Source organism: Scaptodrosophila lebanonensis, unplaced genomic scaffold (assembly GCF_003285725.1).
Source record: "Scaptodrosophila lebanonensis strain 11010-0011.00,11010-0021.00 unplaced genomic scaffold, SlebRS2 tig00000024-arrow-pilon, whole genome shotgun sequence".
Classification (NCBI taxonomy): Eukaryota; Metazoa; Arthropoda; class Insecta; order Diptera; family Drosophilidae; genus Scaptodrosophila; species Scaptodrosophila lebanonensis.
In genome coordinates this window covers 5,830,559-5,841,709 of record NW_022060538.1, presented here as the reverse complement: position 1 = coordinate 5,841,709, position 11,151 = coordinate 5,830,559, and the positions used below count along the sequence as shown (strand labels likewise).

At 37.3% G+C, this 11,151-nt stretch overlaps 1 protein-coding gene across 1 annotated transcript; it reads left to right on the top strand.

Annotated features, from left to right (window-relative positions):
- Window positions 1–250: 250 nt before the first annotated feature.
- LOC115620953 (peptide tarsal-less AA) lies at window positions 251–2,175 on the top strand. The gene has a single exon (XM_030514469.1). It carries the CDS (start codon window positions 1,222–1,224, stop codon window positions 1,318–1,320), a length of 99 nt encoding a protein of 32 aa, XP_030370329.1. The 5' UTR covers window positions 251–1,221; the 3' UTR covers window positions 1,321–2,175.
- Window positions 2,176–11,151: the final 8,976 nt, after the last annotated feature.

Here is an 11,151-nt window from a genome sequence, read left to right as displayed (position 1 = left end):
GTACTGAGCGCCGCTGAGCAGCAGCTACTATGAATGAAAATGCCGCACAGCTAAGAGCAGACGCTCTCACCTACCTAAGAGCAGCACACCTGCCCATCTACCTCTCTCTTTCTGCGTCGACTGCACGCCGTTGCTGCTCGGCGCGCTCAATGCGCACTCCAATGCCGTCGACGACGACGCTGTGCGTTGCGGCCGAGCATTTAAGCTTACGACTTGACGAAAATCAAATCATAAGATCGACAACGTTCGACGAGTGCAGATCAGTTAGTCAGTCAGCCAGTCAGTTAGTCAACGATTCAACCGAGTGAACATTTTTTTGTTTCTTTGCCGTGTGACAAATGTTAAAACGTCCCAGAAACATAAAGGCTACAACAAAAAGTCTACCTAGAAAATTGTAAAACTATTTTTTGGATCATTGCGTGTACGCGTAAGACTTTTCCTCCAACCAAGAGCAAAACAAACAAAGCAAAATAGGCAAACTGCCGCTGAAATTAATAAACAATAAAGACAAATCCATAGACACAAATATTTAATGGATTTTAAGTGTCAGTGACTCTTTTTCATAAACACAAAAGAAAAAACAAAACTATATAGAAAAAACGTCGTAACAAAGCAAAAAAACAAAAAAAAAAAAAAAAATACACACGCGTCGCTGTATAATCAAGCAACAACAAGAACAACAACGTCTCGCTGGTGATAAAAGAACTTACAACAACAACGTGCGAACGCCTGAGAGAACCAGTATAAAGTTCAATAAATAAACAGACAGCATAAACTTTATTTAAATTAAACAAAGGAACAGCAGCTACCCAGCTACCCAAGTGCGTGAGCAACTCAGCTGAAATCATTGAAATATTTTTGGCACGGCAAATTTTTAATCTTACAATGGCAGCCTATCTGGATCCTACCGGTCAGTATTGAGAGAAGAGACGCTAAACGGAAGCAGCAACTCACACAAAAAGAATTAAAGGAACATATTTCTATTAAAATGGCCGCCTATCTGGATCCCACTGGTCAATATTGAGTGACAAAATCCATTGCATCAGATTTAACCAATTTTTTGCGCTCCAAACCTTCTCAACACCAATTCAAAACAATGTCGCTGGCTCTGGATCCCACAGGCACCTACTAGGAGGAAGCCTTCATTGCTAGTAAACAGCTATAGCCCAGCAGCTATAAACCACAAATTTGCAAAGAAAAATAAAGAACTTAAGCCACAAAATGCTTGATCCTACAGGCACCTATCGTCGGCCGCGTGACACGCGCGAGACACGCCACAAGCAGCGTGTTAACTGCCTGGATCCTACAGGGCAATACTAAGTGCGCTTTCCAGCAGCAGCAACACCAACACAATTCACACCCCACACACAGAAACACCGCCTTTGCCTTACTAATTTGTTAAACATTTGAGAAGGTATATATTGCCAATAATTAACTATTGGTATGATCGGAGGCGCGCGTTGGTTGCGCCTGCGCGGCCGTGAGGAGACTTCCAGCTGCCGCAGAAGAAGAAAGTGCTGTTGCAACGCTAAGGAAATGCACTGGAAATTTTGTGTTTAGTTAATAGCGTTATTGATTTCTTGTATAATTAATTACCTATACATACATACTTCATACTAGTATATCATAAATTATTTATTATTATGATAATTTAATTTAAATATTGTTCAATTGCATTGAAACTGTTCACAAACCACAACAACAACCACAACACACACACACACATACTATATATATGTTATACATACATACTTATAAATATATATACACATATATCAGCTATCCATAAAACATATAAACTATTAGTGTCATATTTACGAGCCAAACTCAAAAGCCGCACACAACTTCAAAATGTTCGAGTATAGAGTTATAGAGAATGCCTTTCATTACTAGAAACGTATTTATGCACATTTTATTGACATGTTTAATTTATGGTTAATCGTTTTCATTGTATGCGAAATTTATTTAAACAATTTATTTGATCGTTTTTCCCATTATACTTATTTTCATTATTTTGTAAAAAGAAAGCGTCAATTTTTAGACTATAAGCACTATACGCTATTTATATAACACACCAACAACAACAACAACAACAACCATAAATCAACAACAACATACACACACATATTTAAAATGTAATATTAAAAGAGAAACATATTTAAAGTATGCAACAAATTCCTGCTCTTGTTTTTATTTCCCTCCACAGCAGCTTTGTCTTCCTCCTTAGCCAACGGCCCGCCCAGAGCCGCCCAAGGCGCGCAAAATTGTCGCATTAAATTACAAGATTTTCCACTCGACAACACACACACACACACACCTACCTGTGCTGCAGACAAATTGCTGTTGCAGCAGCGTCTTTTAAAATATGATTTTCCAAACGGCCAGCGCATACATATTTGATGAATCTTTGTGCATTAATTAATGTCAACTCTAGTCCCCGCCACACTCCCCCCAACAAGCTTGACAGCTTTTCATAGGAAATTACAACAACAGGAACAACAATTGCAGCAGCAGCAGCAGCAGCACAAAGAGAAATATCATAATATCAAAACACAACAACAATAACAAAACGCGCATGCAATGCATGCGGAAGTAAAAGTTCAATGTTCGTTTCTGCTCCACAAGTGATTAGGTCAATAATAGTGCAACAACAACAACAGCAACACGCAGCAGCAGCAGCAGCACGAAAGAGAGATCGAGCGAGAGAGGGAGAGTGAGAGAGCCATTAAATAGAACTGCATTCTGAATGCAGCCCAGCTGCTGTAGATCTTACAAGAGCGAGAGCGAGTAGCGAATTGGCGCTTGCCTCCTCTCCCAAAGCTCCGGCTAGAATCGCTCTCGCAAGTTTTTCCAGCAGGAAGCGCCAACGCAGACGCCATGCGGATGTTGAGTATGAGTATCAAGCATGGAGCTATAAATAGACAGACGCTTTAGCTTTTCCGTCGTCGTTGCTCGGTTTGAAGTTCAGGGAAATCTACTCTCAGCAGCTGTTGTTGGCAAGGTTGTTGCAGCTACTGCTGCTCTAACGGAAAGCTCGCCGTCAAGCATGCATTTTGCATTGGCAATGCAATTAGAAACGCGTGCACGTGTATGCGCATGTGTGCGTGTGTGTGTGTGAGTGTTTGTTTTCTTAGCTTTAACAGCCTTATACGCACATGTTTGACTTTTTATTTGATGCCTGCCTGCGAAATACACAGGCAAACAAAATATTTCTCAGGCCACACACACTTGCTGCGTATTGACCCAGTTAAAGGCGAACTGGCTGATTGGCTTCGCTGTTCATTCATATCATTTACATCTGCAGCATTCATAACGCCCCTACCACAAAAAGACAGACACATACATACAGACAAAAGGCAGACAACGCAATAACCGCAAGCAGAACTTTCTAAGTGAAAGTCGACTGCTTGGATGCGACTAGAAAAGACCGCCAGCTCTTTTAGCCGGGCTCGAACGTCACCTGACTGAATGAATGACTTACTGACTGACTGACTGGCTAGCTGACTGGTTGGCTCACTGGATGGCTGGTACGCATGTGTACCAAGCCTTCGTCAACGTCCCACAAGCTACACCACACACACACACACATACACACATAAACACAGGCACACATTATAACTTGACCTACATTTGTGCAAGACAATAACAAAAAACAAAATACATAAAAATTTATATACGTCGAGAAAAGAAAAAGCAAGAAATTTCCAACGGTACATGGCGGCTACGGCGGCTGATTCAATGTTTATGCCCATTTACGAGAGCGTAGCGGCAGCGCACAGTGGTACAAGCAGCTCATACATTGCCCAAAAACAAAATAATTTTTGAATTATTAATTTTTGAAATAAATAATTAAATGTTGTCAGCAAAAACCATTTCAGTAACTAATACTCACTTAATTTGCTGTACCTAAAAATATAGCTTTGAAATTGTCAGAGACAAGTTTTTGTTTTTGATAAGAACGTTCTCCAGCGACATGTTTCAAAAGCCTAAAAACAGATCAAGAATACAGAAATATAGTTAGTTCTGAACAATGACAATAATAATAATGTTGTCTCTAGCAGCTAATAAGTTCATTACTGGCTAGTAATGTTTGTATTACGCAGTCAGTTTGGTAGTAGATTGGTGTATCGCCTCCCCCTTAATTAGATGAAGTGTTGGTGTAGTATATTATTAAATTCCAGCTTTTAAGTATATTCTATTTTGTTTTCTTAATTTCTTTGTAACAACAGAATATTTTTAGAATTTTAGATTGAATTCCACGTTAGCATCTCATTTGGAAAGACTTCATTTACATTATATCACAAATAATGCTTATTATATATTTTAGTAGATCTGTTTTGCCTTTGTTGTTTAAATATAAACCGGTTAAATATTACCCAAATACTAATATGAAGGTAGTACTTTAAAACCCCTCTCTTTGAGCATTACTTGTCTGTTTAAATAGACATTGAAGAAAAGGTAATTTCTACAGCTCGGCTGCAAAGAAAACACAGCAGGACTATAGATAATACGAATTGAATGTAAGTATAAAAGGCTAGAGACTAAAGTCAGTTTAAAATTTCAAATCAAAGAATGAAAATAAGTGTTCATATGCAATGCTCTAAACTCCTTAAGCTTTATTTCAGTGTATTGAATAAATGTCCCAATATTTATAAAAAACAAAAATATTACAAATCCCCATAATTAATAGACTAAATAATGTGAAACATGTGTTCCGACTGTTGAATCCTATCTATCCTTTTTACTAATATTTAGACGAATGTCACTTCATTAGAACTAATCGACTCAAAGAATATGCTGTTTTTTTTTTTAACCGTAATGGCGAACTTGAATTCATCGTTTTCGTCGTAACTGGCCCACTGTGCAGCGGCAGGGCTTCACAGGCGCTTGTTGCTATTGTTGTAGTTGTTGTTGCTGCTCTTACTGCTGCTTTCAAAAAGTTATTATCGTTAAATTGATTTCATTGAAGTTGTCGAGTCGCGTCAACCAACTGACTAAATGTCCGACTGACTGACAGACGGACAAACAGACAGACTGACTCAATGTTTGACTCTTTTGCACGCGCCTTATAGCTCGATTTTTTGGTGGTGCGTTTCGTTTATGTATTTTGATAATTAGGCGAAAGGTGAACGAACCCATTGCCTTTTTGTTGCTGTTGTACGGCTGTATGGCGATGTTTTTGTTGCTGTTTTTGTTTTAGCCGAGCTGTTGGACATTTTTTTAATTTACACATTTTGTAAAAGAAATCGGACGAACGTTTCCGCCAACTGGAAAATGCTCGAACAAAAGTGCATAATGGGCTATAAATACCAATGGGAAGCAGTCAAAAAATAAAAATAAAATGGAGGACTGCAGCTGACTGAGCTACAATGGAAATGCTTGCATACTTCTTAAGATGAATCTCCTAAGTTATATATAAACGCTTTCAAAATAAGAAACATATTTATTTATTTCTATTTTGTATTTATTTATATGTACCTTAAAAGAAATTAATTTTACAGATAGTAGTAGCTCGGGTAGTCTAAGCTATAGCGATGCGACCTTAAGTATAACCCAGAGACAGATTTGTATTGAGCTATAATGTATCTTTTTGTACTATATAATACATAATACATAAGAGCAGTTTGTTGTCTTCAGAGGGACTAAAAAAAAGTTGGGGAATGTTTAAGGGACAGTCAGTTAAAATGTGTTATAACAGGATTAAAAGCGTGCTTAAGAAAGAAGAAAATAGAGATAAACAAGAGAGAACGCTACAGTCGAGCAAGCCTGACAGTGTAATACCCTGTACCCAGGTAAACTTCCGTCACTGAGTTATATGCGCCCATAGCAGCAGCAAAAAGAGGAAGAAGAAGATCGAACTTGTTACTGCAGTTTGTGGGGGTTGTACTGGCGAGAATTTGTTTCGCTAATAACTTTTCTTAGAATTGACCGAATAAAATTTTGAACAACAGTAGACAATTATATATAAATTGTGTGTGCAAAGTTTGGTTAAGGTAGCATTTGAAATGTGGACGCTATTGACGAAATTCTGCAGCGGGGGAAGGGGGGGAAAATTAAAAAAAAAATAAAATAAACTCGTCCTTTCTCGGACCTAAGAGAATCTGGATGCCAACTTTGGTTATTCTAGCTTTTAAAGTTTCTGAGATCCTTGCGTTCATCCAGACGGACGGGCAGACGGACATGTCTGGATCGATTTCTCTCGTCATGCTGATTCAGAATATATATACTTTATGGGGTCGGAGATGCTTCCTTCTGCATGTTACATACTTTGCACAAACCTAATATACCCTTTTTACCCTACGGGTACAGGGTATAAAAATGTTGGTATAGTCTTTTGTTGTATATGACTAGCATCATATTTGGAAACTTTACTAGTTTAGTATTAAAAAATACAAATATATAAATACCTATGTAATATTTTACGATGGCTAATCAATAGACATCCGTCTTTGGTAAAAAATCTGTACCATCGTCTAAAAGCTATAATATCACAAAAATGCAGTTTTAAGTTACAAGTGTTGGGTATTTATTGATCAAATGAAACAAACGCAATATCAATCCATAATTCATTTTTATAGCCTGTACCCAAAGGGTGAAAGGCTATACTAGTTTTGTGCGGATGTATGTAACACACAGAAGGAGGCGTGTCAGACCCCACAAAGGATATATATTCTTGATCAGGATGAGAAGCCGAGTGGGTATAGCCTTGTCCGTCCGTCCGTCTGTCTGTCCGTATGAACGCAAGGATCTCAGAAAGTATAAGAGCTAGAATAACCAAACTTGGTTTCCATATTCTCCTAAGACCGAGAAAGTACGAGTTTGATTTTTTTTTTATGCAAATTTTTTTTTAATAATTTAACTTTTCTTTTTTTTTTTTTTTTGTGGAGAGTATAGGCTATTTTACTGTCGGGCTTGCTCGACCGAAGCGTTCTATATTGTTTAATTTTGAGTGGAGAAACATGCAAAGAAATAAAAGTGACTCGATTCTCAGAGGGTGTCGCGATTGCCCGTAGTGGAGGACAAGCGTCAACCAACAATGGATCGCTTTAAATGAAACCCCCCGTACTTTTTACAAGCCACAAACTATGAGACAGTCACAATGGATTTTTCCGTTTCGAAGAACGCAGAAACAGTTCTATCAGCCGCAAAAGCTATGGTCACGATATTGTGGGATGCGATAATAAAGTAAAGGAGATAAGGAGGATTAGGATGTTCGTTAACTTGAAGATATGGCTCGGGGAAAATAAATTTATTTGAAATAAGGAGGTTACTGCTGAGAGAAAAACAAATCGTAGACAGTTTGAAAAATCATATTTTTTCGGTAAAAAAGCAAAAGGCTCTAATACTGAAGAAGAGTAAAAACCTAAAAGAATGCTACTAAATTATGACAAAAATGAAGTCTTCATTTCAAAAGCTGATACTTATTGAGCTGAGGTCTGAGCGAGAGCAGCACGCAGGAACTGAGGAACTGACCGTCATTCACGAGTACATATATAGAGAAGAGATCCGAATTTACAGCCAAAATAGATAATGAATTCAAATACAATGCTGATCATTGCTGTACACGTATAAGTATGTAATTGATTTGCTTTTACCCAAATTTCTTGATTAAACATGACACACTTTCCCATTTTGCTTGATGGATGATCATTAGAATGGCCATAGAAGTGATAATAGGAATGGCACATGTCGAAATTCCTCACATTAATTTTCACCAACTTTAAGCTAAAATCCCCGCCAGACAAACTCCCGAATAAACATGCGTACAAGCTCTTTGGTTTGTTTTTTATTACTTTACTACATTTTTTTTGTTGTTTTTGTGAAACAACAGCCAGCATACAAATATCAATAGAAACAGAAAGCTTTGCTAGATTGATTTTCACCCAAAATAAACAGCGAGCAGCACTCTCACTACATTTTGGCAGCCTAAGGTCAATGACATGGTCTAATTTTTGTGTTGCTGTTGTCGTTGTTTTCATTGTAGGCAACACAATGAAGACGACTGCGACTCAAGAGCAATGATGGCGGCACACCAAAATAACAGCAACAACAACAAAAAAACAAAAACAAAAAAAATGAGCCAGCAACAAAAAAATGAAAACAAATTCAATTCACTTTCTATTCCAATGAAAAATCGTTCAGAGCTTCAACGGCAACAGCAACAGCTCGAAAATCAACAACAACAACAACAAGAGTAACAACGAAAGTGGTAGGCAGCAGACAACTTTTGGTAGCAACCTGGCGGGTTAGTTGGCGGCTACACAAATCGTTAGAGCACCACCAGCACCACCAATCAAGAGTTTCTTGTGCCGCCGCATTGATCTTCACACAACACAACTATCGTGGTCTCTCCGATGCTTTCGAGTGGGGTAAACAACGACGCACGCCTCATCAACGGAGCGACAGCAACTAAACTACAGTCACAATTCGCTAAAGAGAATTCAAAGCAGGCTTACAGAAGAAATGCCTAATCGTGCACCCATCCTTAGAGAGTGGATGGTGCCTAGAAAATGTAAAAGGGGGGGCCAGTTTCCTTATGTTCAGAAATAATTCATTATAGCGAAGTTCAGAGACCAATCGTATAATTTGAAAGCGACTCCAAAACTAACATTTGTTGTTGTAGCATTTGTTGTATTTGTTGCTTTGCTTTAACGGTTTCCGTTTTTTATTTTTGTGTGTGTTGGTTGTTTGTTTGTTCAGTCAGCATTTGTTTGTTGTTGCTGTTTCTGTCTGCTGTTAGCAACTCATTTGAATTTCGGGTGAAAATTTCACCCAAACAAGTGCCTTTTGTTATATATTCAGTTTCAGTTTCATCTTTGGTCAGGTTTATATACGCACGCATACACACACCAACACACACACACATACAAACATGTGTATCTATATACTTATTGAAAATAATATGACAGCAAAAGTTTCTCCTAATTTGCAAATATTGTTGTATGTTTCGTTTGTTGTTGTTGTTGCCGACAGGTATGCAAAAATATTGTCAAGATGTTGTGAACATCTGGCACATACTTAGCTGCATAGTTTTGGAACAACGCATCTATGACGACTCACGTGCCAAATGTTGCAATGTTTCATTTCTTGTAAGCCAATTGTGAATCACCCAGGTCTTGGCAAATTTGTTTTGTTTTGTTTCTTCCACTTAGTAGTTACAATAACGACAAACTTGAATCATAATGGAGTTGTGTTGGCCTAGTTACTCATTAGTATAAAATGCGATCAAACTAGACCTCAGATCATAAGTACGCTACTTTTCATAGGACACTAACGTTTTAAAATTTAATAAAAAATTAAATTCGGAATGAAAAATTTAGAAAGATTGGATGATTTGAAACAAAACAAAAATTAATATAGTTGGACTGAACTGCCGTTTCCACTGCATTGAAGGATTTTGTTCTGGGTATTGAGTAGTCAGCCCTGGGATCAACAGTTTTCCAATGATTTATTATTATTATGCCAACATCGAGGCAGATAGACAAAGTTCCTCACCCAAATCTCTCGTCAGTAGTCAAATGTTTTCTTTAGTCCATTTAAATTTTTGGTTTGTCTCTCAGAATTTATAGATTTATTCGACTTTATAGCAATCACTTGAGTCCCAACACAAGGCCATCCTTTTTGCATTATTTCAGATAATTCATCATCTCCATGGTCAGATGAACAAGGCGTCTAGTATGGCTAAAGACATAAACTAATTAGCTGTTTACATTAATACGAGCATCATCTTGTTAAAATATATGACACCTCCTTGTTTGGCTCAACAAATGGAAAGACAGCATAACTCTTGATATAACCATACCCCACACCACAAAGGAGCTGCGACCAAAATTGTGTTTGAAAGAGAGTTTCTTTTTGCAGTTCTCTCCAATAGAGTTGAGGCTCATCGGAGTCATGGAGGCTCCTTTTCTCCAGTAAAAGCAAAATAACGAATAGGTCTAACAGATGTATTATAAGATAAAGGGTGTTTACTGCATGCCAAGCTTTTTATATCAGTCTTTTCTCTATCTAGTCCAATAATTTTTCAACTATTTTGAGAATATTCAAGGGCTTTAAAGAAATCTCTTCCAACCAAATTTCAACCGAAAGCCCATTCTCGGTGTCACAGAAATTTCTTGTGGTTTGTTTCAAATCTCTCAGTTTTTTATTTTTTTAGCTTAGTTGAAAACATAACATAACAAACATTACATACAAAGACATTTTCCTACATAAAATATAATCTTAATTGGGTTTTCTAACAATCTGCATCAAAAATATTAAGTATTGTGGATAATATTAAATTAATTTATTAATTAATTAAATTCAGACATAGCAACTGAAACAACCGAACAATAAAAATGCCATTTTTACATTCAAGTAAATTTATATTTTTTGAATTAAATGAAAGCTTTAATAAAACCCCACCATATTTCAAATAAGCACCGACAGACTGTACATATATTAATTAAACTAATTTGACGAAATCTGTGTATCGCTAATGTGACATGTTAGCTTAGAAAAAATAACTTTAAATTTTATGTTGTCGTTATTCATGAGTAAAGTGTTTGCAGCTTAATTAAAAATTCGTGGAGTTCTTTATACTAATTGAAAGAAAATCCAAACACGTTGATGGCAGCTGTTTGCAGGGGATATGTTCGAAAAATGAAATCTTTCAAAGTTGTGTCAAATGTTTTTCAAAAGATTTCATAAATAACCGATGTTGAGATTTTTGTAACTGATTCATCAATTGCTTATTTATTTGCAAAAAGGACTCTTTTAATTAATCCAAAAAACGTATAAGTTTGCATCACATTTTCATGAGGCAAGTCTTAATTTTAGTTTAGTCTCTCTGCACAACTAGGCGTATACGCGATGTGGCAAATTAATAAAATGGGTCGCCAGTGCACTTGACATGCCAGACCATGCTGATCGCCAAGCAGAGCCATAGTTAAAGCTTACCTGAGGTTTTTCCTATCAACTGCCAACCCACAGCTATGGACTGCATAATTTGGCTGGATGCCAGGCCTGAGACTCTAAGAAGAACGTTGGCAAGGCGTGCGACTTCACTTACTTCACTTAATAGGCCAACAGGCCAAAATATACTCAACTGACACGTACGCATACGCAATTGGCAGTTGCATTTGATGAGGCGTTGCTGGAAAAGCGTAAACG